Here is a 22,946-nt window from a genome sequence, read left to right as displayed (position 1 = left end):
TACAGGCACATGCCACCATGCCCAGCTAATTTTTGTATTTTTACTAGAGACGGGGTTTCACCATGTTGGCCAGGATAGTCTCAATCTCTTGACCTCATGATCCTCCTGCCTTGACCTCCCAAAGTGCTGGGATTACAGGCGTGAGCCACCACACCTGGCCTAATTTTTTGGATTTTTAGTAGAGATGGGGTTTTTACCATGTTGATCAAGCTGCTCTCGAACTCTTCACCTCAAGTGAACCGCCTGCCTCGACCTCCTAAAGTGCTGGGATACAGGCGTGAGTCACCATGCCTGGCCAGCCTAAAGATTTTAAAATGCAGCTAAATGTACAAAACAGAAAAGTAGGAAAAAATCATTAATACAATAGTTCTCTTAAAAATAATTTAATAGGTCGGATGCAGTGGCTCACGCCTGTAATCCTAACACTTTAGGAGGACAAAGTGGGCAGATCACTTGAACTCAGTAGTTCGAGGTCACACTGGGCAATACGGTGAAACCTCATCTCTACAAAAAGTACAAAAGGGGCTGGGCACGGTGGCTCATGCCTGTAATCCCGGCACTTTGGGAGGCCGAGGTGGGCGGATCATGAGGTCAGGAGATTGAGACATCGTGGCTAACACGGTGAAACCCCATCTCTACTAAAAATACAAAAAAATTAGCTGGGCGTGATGGCAGGCGCCTGTAGTCCCAGCTACTCGGGAGGCTGAGGCAGGAGAATGGCATGAACCCGGGAGGCAGAACTTGCAGTGAGCGGAGATTGAGCCACTGAACTCCAGCCTGGGCGACAGAGCAAGACTCTGTCTCCAAAAAAAAAAAAAAAAAAAGACAAAAGGTGAGCCAGGGCCAGGTGCAGTGGCTCACACCTGTAATCCAGCACTTTGGGAGGCTGAGGCTGGTGGATAACTTGAGGTCAAGAATTCGAGGCCAGCCTGGCCAACATGGTGAAACTCCATCTCTGCTAAAAATACAGAAACTGGCTGGGGGCAGTGGCTTACGGCTATAATCCCAGCACTTTGGGAGGCTGAGGCGAGCAGAACACCTGAGGTCAGGAATTCGAGACCAGTCTGCTCTACCTGTTGAAACCCTGTCTCTACTAAAAATGCAAAAAAATTAGCTAGGCGTGGTGGCAGGCACCTGTAATCCCGGCTACTCGGGAGGCTGAGGCAGAAGAATCGCTTGAACCTGGGAGGTGGAAGTTGCAGTGAGCCAAGATCACGCCACTGTACTCCAGCCTGGGCAAGAAGAGAGAAACTCCGTATAAAAAAAAAAGAATACAAAAATTATCCGGGTATGGTGGTGCATGTCTGTAATCCCAGCTACTCAGGAAGCTGAGACAGGAGAATTACATGAACTCAGGAGGTGGAGGCTGTAGTGAGCAGAGATCACACCACTGCACTACAGCCTGGGCAACAAAGCAAGACTCCATCTCGAAGAGAAAAAAAAAAAAAACAAAAAATGTAGCCAGGTAGTCCCAGCTAATCAAGAGGCTGAGGAGAGAGGATCTCTTCATCCCAGGAGGTTGAGACCGCAGTGAGCCAGTAATCGTGCCACTGCACTCCAGCCCGGGCAATGGAGCAAGACTCTATCTCAAAAATAATAATAGTAATAAAATAAGGCCAGGCACGCTGGCACAGGCCTGTAATCCAGCACTTTGGGAGGCCGAGGTGGGTGGATCACTTGAGGTCAGGAATTCAAGACCAGATTGGCTAACACAGTGAAACCTAGTCTCTACTAAAAATACAAACATTAGCTGGGCGTGGTGGCACACGCCTATAATCCCAGCTACCTGGGAGGCTGAGGCATGAGAATACCCTGAACCTGGGAGGCAGAGGTTGCAGTGATCCTAGATGGCGACATTGCTGAGCCATAGAATGAGACTGTCTCAAAAAACCAAAAAATATATATATACATATATACATATATATACACACACGTATATATAGAGAGAAAATAAAATAAATAATTTAAGAATTTAATGACTTTTTTACATACCACAATACTAGGCGAGAAGTGCAATAATAGCAGAGGTGGGTAGGGAGGGTTTTCGGTGATATCTCGAGGTTCTGAAGTGACCAAAGAGCAGCATCCTGCTCCTGGAACTCAGATTACAATCCTAACCATCAAATGTACTACTGGTCTGATGTTAGAAGAAACAGAACAATGCAGAAACAATAACTATATACATTTAAAAACTGACTGGGTGCGGTGGCTTATGCCTGTAATCCCAGCAGTTTGGGAGGTTGAGGTGGGCCGATCACGAGGTCAGATCAAGACCATCCTGGCCAACATGGTGAAACCCCATCTCTACTAAAACACAAAACATTAGCAAGGCATGGTGGCACACGCCTGTAGTCCCAGCTACTCCAGAGGCTGAGGCAAGAAAATTGCTTGAACCCAGGAGGCGGAGGTTGCAGTGAGTCGAGACTGCTGGCGACAGAGTGAGACTCCCTCTCAAAAAAATAGTAATATTGGCTGGGCGCGGTGGCTCACGCCTGTAATCCCAGCACTTTGGGAGGCCAAGGCGGACAGATCACAGGGTCAGGAGATTGAGAACATCCTGGCTAACACAGTGAAACCCCATCTCTACTAAAAAATACAAAAAATTAGCCAGGCGTGGTGGCAGGCGCCTATAGTCCTAGCTACTCAGGAGGCTGAGGCAGAAGAATGGCGGGAACCCGGGAAGGCAGAGCTTGCAGTGGGCCGAGATCGCACCACTGCACTCCAGCCTGGGCGACAGAGCGAGACTCCGTCTCAAAAAAAGAAAAAAAAAATAATATACAACTTTAAAAACAACAGGTTGGGTGTAATGGTTCACACTTGTAATCTCAATGCTTGGAGAGGCTGAGACAGGAGGACTGTTTGAGGCCAGAAGTTTGAGACCATCTTGGGCAACATGACAAGACAACGGATCTCTACTGTAAGTTTTTTTGAGATGTAGTCTCACTGTCGCCCATGCTGGAGTGCAATGGCGCGATCTCTCCTCCCTGCAACCTCCATCTCCCAGGTTTAAGCGATTCTCCTGCCTCAGCCTCCTGAATAGCTGGGATTACAGGTGCACGACACTCTGCCCAGCTAATTTTTATATTTTTAGTAGAGATGGGGTTTTTACCATGTTGGTCAGGCTGTTCTCAATCTCCTGACCTCCTGATCCGCCCGCCTCGGCCTCCAAAAGTGCTGGGACTACAGGCATGAGTCACCGTGCCCAGCTACAGAATTTTACGAAATCATCCAGGCATGGTATCTTGTGCCTGTGGTCCTAGGCTATTCGGTAGGCTGAGGCAGGAGGATCATTTGAGGCCAGGAGGTCAAGGGTAAAGTGAGTCATGATCGCACAACTGCAATCCAGCCTGGGTGATGAAGTGAGACCCTGTCTCCTAAAAAAACTTTTTTTAATAAAATAAAATAAGTGGGACATGGTAGCATGTGCCTGTAGTCCCAGCTACTCAGGAGGCTAAGGCAGGAGGGTTACTTGAGCCCAGGAGTTCACGGCTGTAGTTGAGCCATGATTACACCACTATACTGCCGCCTCAGCGACAGGGCAAATCCTCATCTCTAAAAAGTAAAATAAAAAATAAAGTAAGACAACGGAGCCTGGAAGTTCGAGGATGCAGTAAGCTATGAATGTATCACTGCACTCCCGTGTGCGTGACAGAACAAGACCCCACCTCTTAGAGAACAAAAAAAAAAAAAAAGAAAGAACAAACGACTTTCTTAAGACCAACATCCTTAAATTACCTTGAAGACAATGCACTGTCTGGCCCTGGCCATCTGCTCCAGCTTCTTCTCATACCACTCTCAAGGAGACTTGCTCTTTCTACACAGCTACTCTGGCATCAAATGCTTTATATGTAATATTCCCTTTAACTAGAACCACCTATTTGTTCATCCTCCCACCCCATTTTACTTCTGTACACTTCTTTCAAATCTCAGCTTATTTCTTCAGAGATGCCTTCCCTGATCATCATTATTCCCAAATCTAACACCTCAAATGAAAGCTGGTTCTCCTGTTTTATACACTCACAGTTTTCTTATGCTTTTCTTTCCCAGCACTTATTTCATATTTATTAAATGATTATGTCTTTCTCCCCTAAACACTAAGCTCCATAAAGGCAGGGCCTTCATCCACTTTGTTCACCCTTATATACCCGAGGGCTTAGTATAGTGCCTAGGACATCGCACACTACAGAAATGAAACGTGCCCCCAAGAATATAGATGCAGGCCTTCTTATTGTAAAAATAAATGCTTAAAAAGGGGGAGGTTTAGAAAAGGAAGGTTACGAATTCGAAAGCTTAGGTTGCATCAAAAACAAAGTCGGCTGGGCGCAGAGGCTCACGCCTGCAATCCCAGCACTTTGGGAGGCCGAGGGGGGGCACAACACGAGGTCAGGAGTTCGAAACCAGCCTGACCAATATGGTGAAACCCCGTCTCTACCAAAAATACAAAAATTAACCGGGCGTGGTGGTGTGTGCCTGTAATCCCAACTACTCAGGAGGCTGAGGCAGGAGAATAGCTTGAACCCAGGAGGCGGAGGTTGCAGTGAGCCGAGATGGCACCACTGCACTCTTGCCTGGGCAACAAAGCAAGACTCTGTCTCAAAAATAAATAAATAAATAAATAGTCAAAAAAGGCACATTGACTTATCAACCTACTAAAAATAAAAATGAGCCGGGCTCGGTGGCTCACACCTGTAATCCCAGCACTTTGGGAGGCTGAGGCGGGTGGATCACAAGGTCAGGAGATCAAGACCATCCTGGCCAACATGGTGAAACCCCTTCTCTACTAAAAATACAAAAATTAGCTGGGAGTGGCACCGCGTGCCTATAATCCCAGCTACTTGGGAGGCCAAGGCAGGAGAATTGCTTGAACCAAGGAGTTTAGAGGTTGCAATGAGCTGAGATTGCGCCACTGCACTCCAGCCTGGCAACAGGGCGAGACTCAGTCTCCAAAAAAAAAAAAAAAAAAAAAAAAAAAATTGAGGCTGGGCATGGGGGCTCATTCCTGTAATTTCAGCACTTCAGGATGTCAAGGTGGGAGGATCACTTGAGGACAGGAGTTCAAAACTGGCCTGGGCAAGATGGTGAGACCCTGACTCTACAAAAATTCAAAAAATTAGTGAGGTGCGACAGTACATGCCTGTAGTCCCAGCTACTCAGGAGGCTGAGGCAGGAGGATCCCTTTAGTCCACGAGTTCAATCCATCAGTGACCTGTCATTATGCCACTACACTCCAGCCTCAGTGACAAAGCGAGACCTTGTCTCAAAAAATAAAAATAAGGCCAGGCATGGTGGCTCACACCTGTAATCCCAGCAATTTGGGAGGTCGAGGCGGGTGGACCACCTGAGGTCAGGAGTTTGAGACCAGTCTGGCCAATAGGTGAAACCCTGTCTCTACTGGAAAAAAAAAAAAAATTAGCCAGGTGTGGTGGCAGGTGCCTGTAATCCCAGCTACTGGGGAGGCTGAGGCTCGAGAACTGCTTGAACCTGGGAGGCGGAGGTTGCAGTGAGCCAAGATCATGCCACTACATTCCTGCCTGGGTGACAGAGCAAGACTTTGTCTCAAAAAATAAAAATATACGCTTGAAAATAACCCTAATAAAAGTTCTAATTCAGGTATCCTTTGAGGGGATTTTTCTCCAGCTACTAACAGAAGACCAGGAATAGAAGAGGAATAAGGGCAAGAGAGAAGTGACATTTTGCTTCGTTTGGCCCTGGTAAACACTTGGAAGCAACTCAGATTTAAAAATCTTTTCATGATGCATTTTAGTACATGGAGATGCACTCAGCACTCAAGAGTTGTTACCAGAGCATTCCAACATTGGGGACAGGCACGGTGCCACATGCCTGTAATCCCAGCACTTTGGAAGGCCACGGAAGGCGGATCACTTGAGGTCAGGAGTTCAAGACCAGCCTGACCAACATGGTAAAACCCTGTCTCTACTAAAAATGCAAAAAGTAGCTGGGCGTGGTGGCAGATGCCTGTAATCCCAGATACTCAGGAGGCTGAGGCATGAGAACTGCCTGAACCCAGGAAGAAGAGGTTGCAGTAAGCCGAGATCGCGCTACTGCACTCCAGCCTGGGCGACAAAGCCACATTCCATCTCAAAAAAACAGCAACAAAAAAAAGATAATTCCAAAATTGGTAGGACAGCGTAAGAATCCCTAGAATCCTGCTAGCATATACAACTACACAAAGGCAAGAGATTTATTCTAATCAGCCATAGTGCCTGGTCAAAATCCATGAAAAATTCAAAACTGGAGTACCAGAAACAAGAGCTGGAAAGGATGTAAGGCATTATATCAGACCTTCTGTAAAGAAAATAAAGGCCAGGCGTGGTGGCTCACACCTGTAATCCCGGAACTTTGGGAAGCCAATCTGAAAGGATCACTTGAGGCCAGGAGTTTGAGACCAGCCTGGGCAACACAGCAAGATCCTGCCTCTACAAAAATTTAAAAATTAGCCAGGCATGGTGGCATGCACCTGTAGTCCTAGCTATTCAGGAGGCTAAGATGGGAGGATGGTTTGAGGCCAGGAGTTAGAGGCTGCAGTGAGCAGCCACTTGTGCTCCAGCCTGGGCAACAGAGCAAGACCCTGCCTCTTAGAAAAAGAAGGCTGGGCGCAGTGGCTCACACCTGTAATTGCAACACTTTGAGAGGCCAAGGTGGAAGGATCACTTCAGGTCAGGAGTTTGACACCAGCCTGGCCAACATGGTGAAACCCTGTCTCTACTAAAAATACAAAAATTAGTTGGACGTGGTAGGGCATGCATATAATCCCAGCTACTAGGGAGGCTGCGGCAGGAGAATCTCTTGAACCTGGGGGACGGAGGTTGCAGTGAGCCAAGATCACACCACTACACTCCAGCCTGGGTGACAGTGTGAGACTCTGTCTCAAAAAAAAAAAAAAAAGGCTGGGCGTGGTGGCTCACACCTGTAATCCCAGCACTTCGGGAGGCCAAGGCGGGTGGATCACGAGGTCAGGAGATCGAGACCATCCTGGCTAACATGGTGAAACCCCGTCTCTACTAAAAATACAAAAAAATTAGCCAGGCGTGGTGGCATGCACCTGTCCCAGCTACTCGGAAGGCTGAGGCAGAATGCCGTGAACCCGGGAGGCGGAACTTGCAGTGAGCTGAGATGGCGCCACTGCACTCCAGCCTGGGTGACAGAGCGAGACTCCGTCTCAAAAAAAAAAAAAAACTAACAACCATTTAATAGCCCATGTTTTTCTATCAGCTCCTTCCACCAACAAGTTTCTGCAAGTGACTTAAGACAACTGTAGGTCTAAAATATAAAAGACCATGAAACACCAACTTCTTTTGAACAGATAATGCTCATATCCTGGTTTAGTTTATAAATTACTACAAACGTCATAATAAACTCAGGCATTTATTTGACTGAACTCACTTTTGGGGTATACTACTATGGTATTTTTATCTTGATACCCATTGAACTTTGAGGAATGAAATATATTGGGCTCAGGAGCAGACATACTATAACTTTGGCAGTGCTAAAAGAACATGGATTCTAGTGGAAGACTCCCAGACTAGACCTGTACAGATCCGGGACCCAGTCAAACTAAAATAGTACAAAGAATACATGCCGGGCGCGGTGGCTCACGCCTGTAATCCCAGCACTTTGGGAGGCTGAGATGGGCGGATCACGAGGTCAGGAGATCGAGACCATCCTGGCTAACACGGTGAAACCCCGTCTCTACTAAAAATACAAAAAATTAGCCGGGCGAGGTGGCTGGCGCCTGTAGTCCCAGCTACTCGGGAGGCTGAGGCAGGAGAATGGCGTGAACCCCGGCGGGCAGAGCCTGCAGTGAGCTGAGATCGCGTCACTGCACTCCAGCCTGGGTGACAGAGTGAGACTCCGTCTCAAAAAAAAAAAAAAAAAAAAAAAAAAAAGAACATAAATGGAGGAGAGATACTTTTGTGTACGATTTAAGTTATTAACTTCTACTAACTAATGTTATGGAACAACAAAGATTTATCACCTTTTTTCTTTTTTTGAGACAGAGTCACACTCTTGCCCAGGCTGGAGTGCAGTAGCACAATCTTAGTTCACTGCAACCTCTGCCTCCCGGGTTCAAGGGATTCTCCTGCCTCAGTCACCCAAGTAGCTGGAATTACAGGTGTACACCACCTCGCCTGGCTGATTTTTGTGTTTTTTATAGAGAAAGGGTTTTCCCCTGTTGGCCAGGGCAGTCTCAAATTCCTAGCCTCAAGTGATCCACCCACCTCAGCCACCAAAATGCTGGGATTATAGGTGTGAGCCACTATGCCCGGCCTGTGTTACCTTTTAAGAATTTGACAATAGATTTTAGAAGCAAATATTTATATTGCTGGCATCATATACTGGTGTTTAGGGTCCTTCTTACAACCCTGTGTGATAGGTTTAGGAGAAAAATAAGATTACCTTAATTTGAAATAAGAAATAGATTAAAGGAGGCTGGGCGCAGTGGCTCATGACTATAATTCCAGCACTTTGGGAGGCTGAGGTGGGCAGATCACCTGAGGTCAGGAGTTCAAGAAAAAATTAGCTCGGTGTGATGGCGGGCACCTGTAATCCCTGCTACTTGGGAGGCTGAGGCAGGAGAACGCGGGAGGCAGAGGTTGCAGTGAGCGGAGATCACGCCATTGCACTCCAGCCTGCACAACAAGAGCAAACCTCCGTTTCAAAATAAATAAATAAATAAATACAAAAATTGGCCAGGCTTGGTGGCTCACACCTGTAATCCCAGCACTTCGGGAGGCCAAGGCAGGCGGATCACTTGAGGTCAGGAGTTCAAGACCAGCCTGGCCAACATGGTGAAACTGTTTCTACTAAAAATACAAAATTAGCTGGGTGTGGTGGCGCACGTCTGTATTCCCAGCTATTCAGGAGGCTAAGACAGGTGAATCGCTTGAGCCCGGGAGGTGGAGGCTATAGAGCCAAGATCGCGCCACCGCACTCCAGCCTCAGCAAGAGGGAGACTCGGTCTCAAAAAAAAAAAAAAAAAAAAAAAAAAAGGCTGGGTGTGATGGCAGGCGCCTGTAATCCTAGGTAATTGGGAGGCTGAGGCAGGATAATTGCTTGAATCCAGGAGGTGGCAGTTGCAGTGAGCTGAGATAGCACCACTGCACGACTCCATCTCAAAAAAAAAGAAATAGATTAAAGAAAGTTAATAATGTAGGGTCTTAGCAGTAAACTTAAAATGACACACTTTCTTAATTCATCTTAGTGCCTCTGGGAGCAATACTGAGACATTCATAAGAATCTTGAGAGGCTTAAATGGCCAACTCACTGGTCCTAGCTAGACCCTAAAGACTGAAAAAATTCTCTTCCAAAACTACCAGCAGGAATTTATGTAACCCTCTGATTTTAATCTTTGAGTTGCTATTGAACCACTGGGTCAAAAGGAACAAAATTACTGGGGAAACAATTGTTCAGAGAGAATTGAACAGTATGTATCTCCCACACACTCTTACTTAGGGAAGCTCTGTAATTTCAAACCCAATGTCACAATGAGATAGTAATAGGGTTTAGTAGTGAAGGTAAACCTTGATGAGGAAGATGAAGAAAAGGGTCAAGTGTTCTTGTTGTTGGTTCATGCTTCCTTCTCACTTGAACCCTGAAATGACTATAGGGCAAACTTTTAATGTGGTCAGGAGAAAAGAAGCAGGGAGGTCAGACCAGGATCTGACTACAGTCTGTATTTTAAGTAAAAAAGGCCCTGAGGATCCCAAGAGCTCTGTCTAGGGTGGGTGACCAGACAAGAATGTGGAATATAAATTCTAGTAAAGAAAAATGTGCATGCACTGGGAATATTCTCAGTTCTATCTTATAGGGTCTCCCTGGGCATTAACAGATATAACAGGTAACAATTCAGGATCTCAGCTTCTAGAATGGACTATCACAGTTTATTTACAAGTCAGGATTGCCTAGACATGGAAATATAAATTATACTTCAAACCCACAAGATTGCAGGATATAAAATAAAAAATATCATTTTATAATCCAAGTAAAAAAATCACTTAATTCCAAAGCCAAACTTAAAATAGAAGGAAGCCAAACGGAAAAAAGGAAGTCTTTTACCAGTCAACAGAACAATGGGAAAACAATGAGATGCATAAATGATGCATCATTAAGTGTATATCCTATCTAAATTTGTAAGCTGTGATTTAAAACTAGGAGGAAAAGAAAAATGCATTGTGACAAATTTTCCAACTCTATTTTTTTAAGAATCTAATATTTTTAGTTCTGCACTCTCTAAAGGTAGTTAATGAATGAACAAACACCACCCAAGCTGCTGTTTCTCCTTAGAATATTCAATTTTCTATCAAAAATATCAAAAAATAAAGTTTACGTGTCAAAAAATAAATAGAAGCATACTATCTAGAGTAGACAGATATTAGACTAGTCAGAACATTTAGGGATTCGTTCTAGGTATATATTTGATAATGTACAATAAGTAGATTCTGTCCAAATGTTCAAGTTTCTGAAACTATGTGAGAAACATATTTCAAATATGAAATAAAAGTTATGAATATGTTGCCTGATAGATTTAAATAAGAAAAAGATGGAAAAAAAGAGAACCCCTCTCATATTTGAGAATAACCTAACAAGATACGTGATATTGTGAAGTCCCTGCCACAGTACCTAGCACATATACTATAAATGTGAGTATCCCTCTTTAAATGAGGTGGTAGAGTTAAGACCAATGGCAGAAGTCAGAGGTTTCACTCAAAATGGAAGAAACTGGTAATAAAGATAAACAATAATAAATACAACTACACTGGAGGTATTCAAGCCACAGCTTAAGTATTCTCTGCCAGGAATGCTACAGAAATTAATTTCTGACTTGTGTGTGAGTTTGGACCAAACTGACCTCTAAGATTCCTTCTAACTCCTTATATCAAGGTGATCACTAGGAAAATGATCACTGTAATTTTTCCTCTTTCCTAAAGTATATCACTTAATGTAAACTGATAGATTATCTTACCTATGAGATTCTTGCTCTCCTTTCATTTTCTCTACTTTTGATAACATATCATCAACTTTAAATGTTTTCCTGGAAGAAACAGATAAACAAAATAATCACTTCTCAACTGGGAAAAAGAAACAAATTATACTTTATTGTCACTCTAATAGGCAAGATGGAAATCAGATTTTGATTATTTTTAGTGAGATAAATTATGGATGATTAGCCATAACAATGAATACTATGGAGACGGTGTATAATACAGCACACGAGCCTTCAAGCCCCATCTAAAACGCTAACTTGTTTTCATTAAACCTTTTACCCAATTATTCCCAAACCAGTGATTTCTCCTTACCCATGGTACTTGGTTTATATTTATTTTGACACTTAGTTTTCATTCAGTTTCCTACATGTAAAACTCATGTAAATATTTTATTTCTCCTACTAGATTATACATTCCTGAAGGGCAGTAATTGCTCTTCTTCAAGGAAAGCTATGCAGTGCTGGCATAGTGCCTTATACTTGGTAGGTATTCAAGTATCTGTTGAATTAAGCCAAACAAATATAAATTATGTGTATTCTGAAACACTTAATACATCTACTAAGCAACACAACAAATATGTACTAGCACCATCACATAAAAAAAGAAATATTCTATAAAATATATTTGAAGTTCATAAGGTATCCTCAAAGATTATCAGCAAAGCCTAAAGCTCAATGATATGTCATATTAAAGAGACGGTTGTTGACATCATGAAAAAATTTTGAAGTTGGGGAATGATCCATCAAATCGTAATAAAACTATTACCTTTTAACTCGACAAGTTTAAGAGAAAAAAGCTATTTCCCAAAAAATAGAAACTTAAGTATAACTTCTCAAAGCAATTAAAGAATGAATGGATTGTAAAACAAGCCTCATCTTAGTTCTTAAGGTGGTCTATGACATGTTCTAGAGATAGAGTCTAAAAATCTATACCCATATATAATTTAATTAGAAAAAATGTTTCTCTTTATACTCATATAGTCCCTTCCTCTTTAGGACTTGAAAAGCCAAATGTACTCCACATCAATTTATTACTTTATAATGCTTGAATGCAGACACCAAAAATTACGAATAATCTCATTCCTCAAAAACAGTTTTTTGTTTGTTTGTTTTTGTTTGTTTTGTTTTTGAGATGGGAGTGTCACTCTTGTTGCCCAGGCTGGAGTACAATGACGTGATCTCGGCTCACTGCAACCTCCACCTCCCGGGTTCAGGCAATTCTCCTGCCTCAGCCTCCCGAGTAGCTGGGATTACAGGTGTGCACCACCACGCCCGGCTAATTTTTGCATTTTTAGTAGAGACAGGGTTTCACCATGTTGGTCAGGCTGGTCTTGAACTCCTGACCTCAGGTGATCTATCCACCCCTGTCTCCCAAAGCGCTAGGATTAAAGGTGTGAGCCACCATGCCTGGCCAAAAAAGAGCTATTTATTGTATTCAACTACTGTAAAAATTATCAGTAGAGAAATGTTAATGTAAATATATTATAGTAAACTACTGATATTAGAGCAGAATTGATACAATCTATATTTCAAGTGAATGAGAAGAGCCTCCATAGCAAAGATCTTAAGGGAAAAAAAGCTTCTCTCTTTACCTTTAGAGTTACTGAAAACTTCAATATTAAAGTTTCATCCAATAGAGTACAGTAAGAAGTGCTTTCTGAAGGATGGCAATATATTTTCAATCTCCACAGATAAGAGAGAAAAAAGAACAAAAATAAAGGACTCTTTTAGGCTAGTTGCAAAGAGCTATTCAGTATAAATACTGAAAGTTACTATTGAGGAGGGCCATGAAATTACTGAAAACTTTTCAGAATAATGTTTATGTAATGATTAAGAAATTCTGTCTGCAGAAAAAGACTGTACGTTCTAAGGTTCATCTCATCTACCTTTATGAAGCAGTATACAGGAGAAGTGAATAGAATTGATTAACCATTTGAAACAGGTAAGATCACAAAAGCAACCCAGCCTTCCTTAGGAAAAAAACAAAACAAACCTCATAAGCAACTACATAAAAGCTGCTCCTCCCCCAACACCAAAGATTTCTGTTCTTTAGAAAGGTAATGTTACTGTAGGTCAGATTTAAAGAAGGAAATAATTATCAAAAGGTCATCAAAAAGGAGCATATTTAAAAATTCAAGAAATTTCAGAAAATTTTCTTGGGAGACTTCAGAAACAGCTCACACGAAATCTAGCAAAATGGATTCAATAAAAGATGCCCTTCTCGTGACCTATATTTTTACTTTGTTGGGGCAGTGTTAGCCTATAGAAGTTGAATACTTCTAGAAAGAGTAAAGCACAAGCTGACTTTAATAAACATACCAGAATTAATATCACGACTGAGAGTATGACTTTAAAGGGAGTGATATGCTTATTCCAACAATGGATATTATGTTGTTGTAATAGTAAAAAAGGAGTTCTGAAAACATTTTGAGAAAAGACGACAATCACTGGGCTAAATCTGCCACCTTCCAAAGTCACCAACTACGCTGAAGACAACAGCAAATGAGTTGTGCTTTAATTTCTTAATAATTAGTCCTAATAAGTAATAAGATCAGGCATCTAACAAGATGATTAAATGATTCCCATACTTTTTTTTTTTTTTTTTTTGAGACACCGTCTCCCTCTACTGCCCAGGCTAGAGCGCACCGCCACATTCATAGCAACCTTCGAACTTCTGGGCTCAAGTGATCCTCCTGCCTCAGCCTCCTGAGTATTTGGGACTATAGTCATGAGCCACCACGCCCAGCTAATTTTTTAAATTTTTTGTAGATATAGGGTCTCACTATGTTGCCAGGGCTGACCTATAACTCTCACCTTTAAATGTAAACTTGTTCACTTGATACGCTCAAATAAATATAATCTTGCACCCAGGACAAAAAACTTGCATTCATAATTACGTAAGGTTAAGTACTAAATGTTACACAAGCAATCCTCCCAACTCAGTCTCCCAAAATGCTGAAATTACAGGTCTGAAACACCATGCCTAGCCTATTCCTACCCATTTCTGTAGGAACTAAACTAGGTGGGACTTAAATTTGCTTCTTGGCTGGCAGATGGCTTAAAAATTCCCTGAAGACTTTTTTTTTTTTTTAACCTAAAGGGCAATAATTAAGAAAATCAGTTCTTACTTAACCAAGCTTTTAAAATTATCTCTACCCATGCCGACAACAGAAACATATCCTGCAATGGGACAAATTAATAAACACGACGGGAAAATGGAACTTAGATTTTAAATGTGTACTTTTTAGCAGGACGTGGTGGTTCACACCTGTAATCCCAGCACTGGGAGTCCGAGGTGGGCAGATCACCTGAGGTCGGGAGTTCGAGACCAGCCTGACCAACATGGAGAAACCCCATCTCTCCTAAAAATACAAAATTAGCCAGGCATGGTGGCGCATGCCTGTAATCCCAGCTACTCGGGAGGCTGAGGCAGGAGAATCACTTGAACCCAGGAGGTGGAAGTGGCAGTGAGCCAAGATTGCACCATTGCACTCCAGCCTGGGCAACAAGAGCGAAACTCCGTCTCAAAAAATAATAATAATAATAAAATAAATGTGTACTTTTTAATCTATGAATGCAAACTTATTTTATAATAATTTAATTACTTTGTAAATTAAGATCAGGTTGCATCCTAGGCAGCAACTCAACTGACCCTCTATATTAAAAATGCTTTGATGGCCAGGGACGGTGGCTCACGACTGTAATCCCAGCACTTTGGGAGGCCAAGGCAGGCGGATCATGAGGTCAGGAGTTTGAGACCAGCCTGACCAACATGGTGAAACCCTGTCTCTACTAAAAATACAAAAATTAGCTGGGCGTAGTGCCACACGCCTGTAATCCCAGCTACTCAGGAAGCTGAGGCAGAATTGCTTGAACTTGGGAGGCGAAGACTGCAGTGAGCCGAAATTGCGCCACGGCACTCCAGCCTAGACGACAGAGCAAGACTCTGTCTCAAAAAAAAAAAAAAAAAAAAAAAAAAAAAGCCTTGATGAAACAAAACAGTTAGTCGAATTCTACTAGTTTTATAGAATAAATCAAGGGTGGGGAAACTATGGACCATGGTCAAATCCGGCCTATCGCCTGTTTTTGTACAGCCCGGAAGGTAAGAACGGTTTTTACAGATAAACATTAGCAATTGATTTGATTATAGAAAACACTAACTCTGAACCCCAATTCAGCTAAGTGTTATCTCCCCTACCCTCACAAAAATAAAATTCTCATTTCTCATTAGTAGGCCTGTATTACAAAATGTTCTATCTTATATTGTTGTATTTTAATCAACAAAAAATTTACAGATTGACATTTCGGACTGAAATTTTTAAAAACTAAATTTTTTGTTTCTTTTAATATTAAGTACCTACATAATATCCTCAATTTTGCACCCTGGCCACAAAGCCTAAAATAATTACTATTTACTGGTCCTTTACAGAAAAAGCATGCTGAATGCTGGCAAAAATCAAATAATGGAGTAGACAGGTAAAGGGTGGACAAAACTAATTCTGTAACCTAATTCATCACCTCCTTTTTAGTTACTTAGGTGCTCAGCAATTTTCACCTATTAACTGCAATGCAAACTTGCTCATGCACGCTCTCTATTCAGAAAGATTGCCAAAAGACAAATAATTTTCACAATTCAATCCTTCAAAATACAAGTAGATTTACACAACTCAACTATGTCTTGCTATAGAAATGTGATACCTACTTAATAAACAGTAGCAGTCCACCAAGGAGCTTAGTTTCAAACTCTATCGAGATAACTTGACGGTTTTACTAAAACTATGACAATACCAAATGCTTAACACAATTCTCGCCTTTAAATGTAAACTTGTTCACCTGATACTCTCAAATAAATATAATCTTGCACCTAGGACAAAAAACTTGCATTGATAATTATGTATGGTTAAGTACTAAATGTTACACAGCAAAAATAAGCTGTCTCCCACCTCCAGACCCCACTTTAAAATCTAATGATTTAAGACTTCATTGTTTTTAAAAAACCTTCATCCTATTGATTTCAAAAGTGTTTCCCCTTCAATAAGACCACCACCAAGGCTGGGCGCTGTGGCTCAGGTCTGTAATCCCAGCACTTCAGGAGGCCACGGTGAGTGGATCACCTGAGGTCAGGAGTTCAAGACCAGCCAGACCAAAATGGTAAAACCCCAACTTCATGAAAAATACAAAAAATTAGCCAGGCGTGGTGGTGGGCACCTGTAATCTCAGCTACCTGGGAAGCTGAGACAGGATAATCCCTTGAACCCACGAGGTGGAGGTTGCAGTGAGCCAAGATCGCGCCATTGCACTCCAGCCTGGGCAACAAGAGTGAAACTCTGTCTCAAAAAAAAAATAAAAACAAAACAAAACAAAAAACCAAAGATATAAAATAAGACTTTCTGAACCCACCATTACAGGACCTAATTCAAATTACACATAATAATCAAAAATTAACTTAAATTTTACATAACAAATATAGTTACCCTGAGCCCTTTAGTAAATATTTAAATCCTCAACTTCTATCAAACTTGAAAATAACCAGCGGAGGCCGGGCGCAGTGGCTCACGCCTGTCATCTCAGCACTTTGGGAGGCCAAGGCGGGAAGATCATGAAGTCAGGAGTTTGAGACCAGCTTGGCCAACATTGTGAAACCCCATCTCTACTAAAAATACAAAAAATTAGCTGGGTATGGTGGTGGGAGCCTATAATTCCAGCTACTTGGGAGGCTGAGGCAGGAGAATTGCCTGAACCCGGGAAGCGGAGGTTGCAGTGAGCCGATATTGCACCACTGCACTCCAGCCTGGGAGACAAGAGTGAAACTCCATCTCAAAAAAAGAAAAAGGCCAGGCTGGGCATGGTGGCTCACTCCTGTAATGCCAGCACTTTGGGAGGCTGAGGCAGGCGGATCCTGATGTCAGGAGATCGAGACCATCCTGGCTAACACAGAGAAACCCCGTCTCTACCAAAAATACAAAAAATTAGCCGAGCATGGTGGCACGCGCCCATAGTCCAAGCTACTCGGGAGGCTGAAGGAGGAGAATCTCTTGAATCTGGGAGGCGGAGGTTGCACAGTGAGCCGAGGTTGCGCCACTGCACTCCAGTCTGGGAGACAGAGCGAGACTCCGTTTCAAAAAAAAAAAAAAAAAAAAAAGGCCAGGCACGGTGGCTCATGCCTGTAATCCTAGCACTTTAGGAAGCCGAGGCGGGTGGATCACCTGAGTTGAGGTCAGGAGTTCGAGACCAGCCTGGCCAACATGGGGAAACCCTGTCTCTACTAAAAATACAAAACTTAGCCAGCTGTGGTGGCAGGCGCCTGTAATCCCAGCTACTTGGGAAGCTGAGGCAGGAGAATCGTTTAAACCCAGGAGGCAGAGATCGCAGTGAGCCGAGATTGCACCATTACACTCCAGCGTGGGGGACAAGAGTGAGACTTCTCTCAAAAAAAAAACCAAAAACAAAACAACAACAACAATAAAAAAAAAAAATAAGGAGGCTGAGGCAGGAGAATGGCATGAACCCAGGAGGCGGAGCTTGCAGTGAGCCGAGATCGCGCCACTGCACTCCAACCTGGACGACAGAGACTCTGTCTCAAAAACAAACAAACAAACAAAAAAGAGAAATAACCCATGGCACAGAGTAAAAATATAATCAGTAAAATCACTTTATTCACTTCACTACTAAAATCAGTTTTGTTTTTTTTTTCTTTGAGGTAGAGTCTCGCTCTGTTGCCCAGGCTGGAGTGCAATGGCGCAGTCTCGGCTCACTGCAACCTCCACCTCCCGGGCTCAAGCAATTCTCCTGCCTCAGCCTCCCAAGTAACTGGGATTACAGGCACACACCACCACGCCCAGCTAATTTTTGTTTTAGTAGATACAGGGTTTTGCCATGTTGGCCAAACTGGTCTCGAACTCCTGACCTCAAGTGATCCGCCCAACTTGGCCTCCCAAAGTGCTGGGATTATAGGTATGAGCCACCACACCCAGCCTCATTTCTATTGGGGGAAAAAAAAAAGCTAATAACAACCTGAGACTTACAAAGATTATACTATAGAAAACCACTGTGCAACCAATTCAACCAGTCACTCTCTCACTTCAGTTTTCATATTAAATCTTTAGTTAGAAATAGTACTTATTGTTGTTCGTTTTTTTTTAATTTTGAGAAATAGTACTTTAAAACAAAACTAACATGGTTTGATCAGCTTGAAATAAGATTCATAAAATGTACCTTTTGATGTTTGTTCTGGAGTTTCGATGAGACATGTAAGTAAGAGTTCTGTGCAAAAATATTGGCTACAAAAAGAGTTTTAAAAATGTTAAAATTGAATACAGATGCAGTTATAAGAGAGAAATAATATTGATGAATTTTGTTGACTACTTACTGCTATGAGATTCCGAGTTCGAAGAAATCTATAGATCTGTGTTGGCTCTAGGTAATAGAAACAAAATCCAAATATGATCTAAACTTACTTGTCAGAAAAATATCAACCGAGACCATGTTATAATCAATATAAACTTATCATCTGCTATGGAAATCATGCACTAAATATTTATATCGCACTAAATATTTACATCAAGAAAGTATGCATAGTAAGATCAAAAGGTATTCAATCAATGGCATACATTCACAAAGTTCATCTATGCTTTTTATACTGAAGGTTCTCTACAATATTTTTCTTAAGCCTTTCTAAGATAGTTATTGTTACCAAGCAGAACTCAAGAGAAGTAGTTGTACTCATTTAACTTAGCTAATTTAAACTATTTATAACCGATTTTCTTCCAAAAAGCAGCTGTAATAGGTAGCTGGAGTCAACAAAAGAACTATTGATTGATGCCAAACAAGATGAAAATTTCACTTTTTAAATGGTCACTTAAAAAATTTGTAGTCAGCCGGCCAGGCGCGGTGGCTCATGCCTGTATTCCCAGCACTTTGGGAGGCCGAGGTGGGCAGATCACCTGAGGTCGGGAGTTCGAGACCAGCCTGACCAACATGGAGAAACCCTGTCTCCACCAAATATACAAATATAGCCAGGCATAGGGGCGCATGCCTGTAATCCCAGCTACTTGGGAGTCTGAGGCAGGAGAATCACTTAAACCTGGGAGGCGGAGGTTGCCGTGAGCCGAGATCGCGTCATTGCACTCCAGCCTGGGCAACAAAGAGCGAAACTCCGTCTCAAAAAAAAAAAAAAAAAAATTGTAGTCAGCCAAAACAGAATCCTAATACATCCTAATACAGATATGATGACATCCTAATACAGATCCAGACATTCCTAATACAGGTATGATGAAAGTCAGTCAAGATTTTTTTTTTCTTTTTTTGAAAAGGGGTCTTGATATGTTGCCCAGGCTGGTCTCAAACTCGTGGACTCAACAGATCCTCCTGCCTCAGCCTCCAGAGTAGCTAGGATTACAGGTGGGATCCACTGCACTCAAAAGTCAGTCAATATTGAAATAAATCTCGGACACAAACTGCAGCAAAAATTCTCAATAAATATTCCTAATTATAATTTAAAGTTGTATCTATTTTGTTCAATATAAATATTACCTCAATACATTTTTTACACAATTGACAGATTCACAAAACAGTCTTTCTAACGCTTAAAATGAGTTGAATTAAATTTCAAATTAGTTAAAATGTAATTTGTTATACAGGACTTAAGTCGATGAAAAATACATATACTATTGTATCAGTTACATTAATGACCTATTAGTGTCACGTTAGGTCATTATACAGCAGTATCAGAATAAACCAAATAGAAATAACTATGTGAATAATTACATTCAAGTATTTAAACTTTCCAGTAAACAACTTCGAGTTGTTTTATGACCAGATCTAGCTCTTAATGACACTTGACTTCCCTGAGGTCGACTCATCAGAACGCAAATAGTTAAAACTTTCTTGGAGGATGTGCCTTAACATTCAGAAAGAACTTTTAAAATTTCCACCTAAATCTTCAATTGGTTTTATTTTAAATTAACTAAAGGGAGATGAGATACTTTAGAAGGGGTACAAACAAGTATCATTATTGTCACCACTGCCCTTCAGTTCTACATCCTATTTCCAATTAAAGCCTCTCCAGATATTTCAAAGTATACTAAGAAATATGTGAATAATGTGAATCTCTCTGAAGCAGGTTCAATATTCGTTTCTATAAAAACTGAAATTCCTTCTATTAAGTTCCAATTAGAATTGCATGAAGCACTAATGAGAGAGAATGAAGGAAGGGTATTAAACAACGTAATACGTCTTTCTAAGCACAGCTGATACCATGCCCTTAACATATGCCACAGTGAAATTGTAAATAAGGACACTGGGCGGTAGAGCCAAGTTTATTCAAGTTTCCGTAAGATTATTTAGCTATTAAAGATCACCCAAATTATAACACACAAAAGCAAAAAAGGAAACCAATCAGGATATAACATTCCTTAAAGAACAATCAGGATTATTTATAGTCACGATGTTTTTAATAAATTCTATTGTTTGTTTCCAGACACCTTGCTCTCCCTTCCAAATAAGTCAGTTTCACCTTCCAGACAGACCTTAGAAACAGAAATTGACGCAAGAAAATGTTCTGTAAGCCGAGTAGAAAAAGCAGAATTCCGGGGTCGTCTCCAGAGAAGATGCTTGACCACTCTCTGGCTCAGTTTACATATCCACAAAATGGGTGGATAGATTTGCAGGGTTTTAAGCATCCAAAGGTGCCATATGAACCTGCAGCACCAAGTTAGCGCGAAGGCATTTCAGACTAAGGACACTTTCTTCGGTTCCACTGCACTCATCCCTTCACAGGCTTCATTTTGCCCCTCAAAAGCTACAACCGAAACCCCTGTATTTCTAGAGTCCGAAAGGCATGAAAGAAAACAAGAACCAGTCTCGGGATGTGACTGCGGCTCAGTTCAACTGCTACCTCCTCATCTAAAAGCCGCCTGCTCTGAACGTGGGGCCCCAATCCCGAGCCTCTTGCGTCAATCTTGGGGGAGTCAAGAACCTACCCGGACCCTCTTTTCCAGCTCTCCCAAGGCCCTGGACTCCGGATCCCCTGGAGACGTAATCTCCGAAAGGGGGACATCCCCTCAATTCCTCCCTCCACTACCACACAAGTGGACTCCCGAGGAGGAAGGGGGCCCAGCAGAGTGTCCCATCCCCGGTGTTGGCAGAGTGGGTCTTCCTGCCCTCAAAGCCTCGCACGCACTCACTCTCAAAGGCCTGGAGGAAAAGCTCGTGGTCAGCCTGGACATGCTCCATTTTCGGCTTCTTCACCGGTAACACCGCGGCCCCCGCCGCTGCCGCCGCGGAGGAGGAGGAGGAGGCCGAGTAACTGCCACCGCCTCCACAGCCCCCGCCGCCGGATTTGCCGCCCGAAGCCGTCGCCGCCGCCACCGCTGCCGAACCCCCGAAGCCGCCTCCCCCGGACCCCGCGCTGGGCCCCGAGCCGCCCCCTCCCCCACCGCCGTGCTTCTGAGGCGCCATCGCGGTTCCTGCCTCCTCCCCCCGCCAGCTACCCGCCGGGCGGCCCCGGAGAGCAAGCGCCTGCAATACCAACCGCTCGCCCCAGCAGGCTCCGGCGGACCGAGGGGGGAAGGAGGAGAGAGGGGAGGAGAGGGGAAGGGAAGGGAGGAGGAGAGGAGGGAAGGAGGGAGGAAAAAAAAAGTGTCTCCTCAGAGCCCCGCTCCGCTTCGGAGGCCGCTCACCCTACCCTGGCCTCGCTCCGCCCACTTCCCCCGCCCGGCGCTCTGATTGGCCGGCGGGAGCGCGCACCGCCGGGCCGCCCAGCCCGTTGGCCCGCGGATTCCCCCGTCAGTCACGCGGAGGTGCTTCTCGCGGAGGCGCGGCTTGGTTGGCCCGTGCGCGCTGCCGATCGCGGGCCCGGCCGCCTCTTTGAACTGAATTCGCGGGAAAATTAGGGGTCGGAGCGGCCTTCCTGCTGGCCCCGGTGCATTGTGGGGAGAGAAGGACCCAGCGAGCGGTTTAGCGAGTCTAGATCCTTAGTTTGTTGCCCCCAAACACCGTAAGAGTGGTCAGAGAGGTAAACTGGTTGAGAAGTACTTACATACACTCTTCTCTTCTTGAGGATCTATACCTTTTCAGCTCAGAAAGCTGAGAAGGAATCCGGTGTTTTGCGAGTCTTGCTTTTTTTTTTTTTTTTTGAGACGGAGCCTCCCTCTGTCGCCCAGGCTGGAGTGCCAGTGGCGCGACTTCGTCTCCCTACAACCTGCGCCTCCCGGGTTGAAGCGATTCTCCTGCCTCAGCCTCCAGAGCAGCTGGGATTACAGGCGCTCGCCACCACGCCTGGCTAATTTTTTGTTTTTAGTAGAGACAGGGTTTCACCATTTTGGCCAGGCTGGTCTCCATCTCCTGACCTCGTGATCCGCCTGCCTCGGCTTCCCAAAGTGCTGGGATTACAGGCGTGAGCCACCGCGCCCGGCCAGGTCTTGCTTTGAACGATAGACGCATAGGCCCATTTCAGTCTTCTGGCACAGATTGGTTTGGAGTTGAGCTAATATTCTTAAAGATTTGAATTTCAGGTTGGACAAGGTGATCTCTAAGGATGTTCTTCCAATTTTTGTATTACATTAAAATTTCAAAAATCCCAACCTATAAACATAGAACCATTTCATACTCTAAATAGCATTTTTTAAATGTCTACTTGGGTTCTCTATAGTTAACTGCAAAACACTGTTTACAAAACAAGTGTCTCTGGAATGGTTATTCAAGTTGTTTACAAAACTAGTTATCTTTGTAATGATTAAATAACTAAAGTACAGGTTTTATCAAAGCCTTTGCTACTTAAGAAAGTGATCTCTGCAAATGACGTATATAGTATTTGGCATTTCAGGAACACATCTGAAATTAGGTATACCTTCTTACCTGAAATAAGGAATGCCTGTTGTTAAGGACAAGCTATATTTTATATTCAGACAAAAAGTTCAGAATCCCCTCTTGTTTATTACAC

At 43.1% G+C, this 22,946-nt stretch overlaps 1 protein-coding gene across 5 annotated transcripts in view; it reads right to left on the bottom strand.

Moving 5' to 3' along the window:
* Positions 1-21,705, bottom strand: part of LOC101149019 (SUZ12 polycomb repressive complex 2 subunit) — a 63,964-nt gene extending 42,259 nt beyond the window's left edge. Inside the window, exons 1-4 of one of the 5 annotated variants that reach the window (XM_031011366.3) lie at positions 21,190-21,705; positions 18,375-18,421; positions 18,221-18,285; positions 10,985-11,053 (exon numbers count right to left, since the gene is read on the bottom strand). In XM_031011366.3, coding sequence (XP_030867226.1) covers positions 10,985-11,053; positions 18,221-18,285; positions 18,375-18,421; positions 21,190-21,463 — 455 coding nt within the window. In that variant the 5' untranslated portion in view covers positions 21,464-21,705. Of the gene's footprint in view, positions 1-10,984; positions 11,054-13,819; positions 14,083-18,220; positions 18,286-18,374; positions 18,422-21,189 lie in introns of those variants that run through there. The other 4 variants (XM_031011367.3, XM_063706549.1, XM_055388543.2 and 1 more) reach the window with 4 other exon arrangements.
* Positions 21,706-22,946: the final 1,241 nt, after the last annotated feature.

This window comes from Gorilla gorilla, chromosome 4 (assembly GCF_029281585.2).
Source record: "Gorilla gorilla gorilla isolate KB3781 chromosome 4, NHGRI_mGorGor1-v2.1_pri, whole genome shotgun sequence".
Taxonomy (NCBI): Eukaryota; Metazoa; Chordata; class Mammalia; order Primates; family Hominidae; genus Gorilla; species Gorilla gorilla.
Note: the sequence above shows the minus strand (reverse complement) of the source record. Positions and strands in the feature narration are given on the sequence as shown.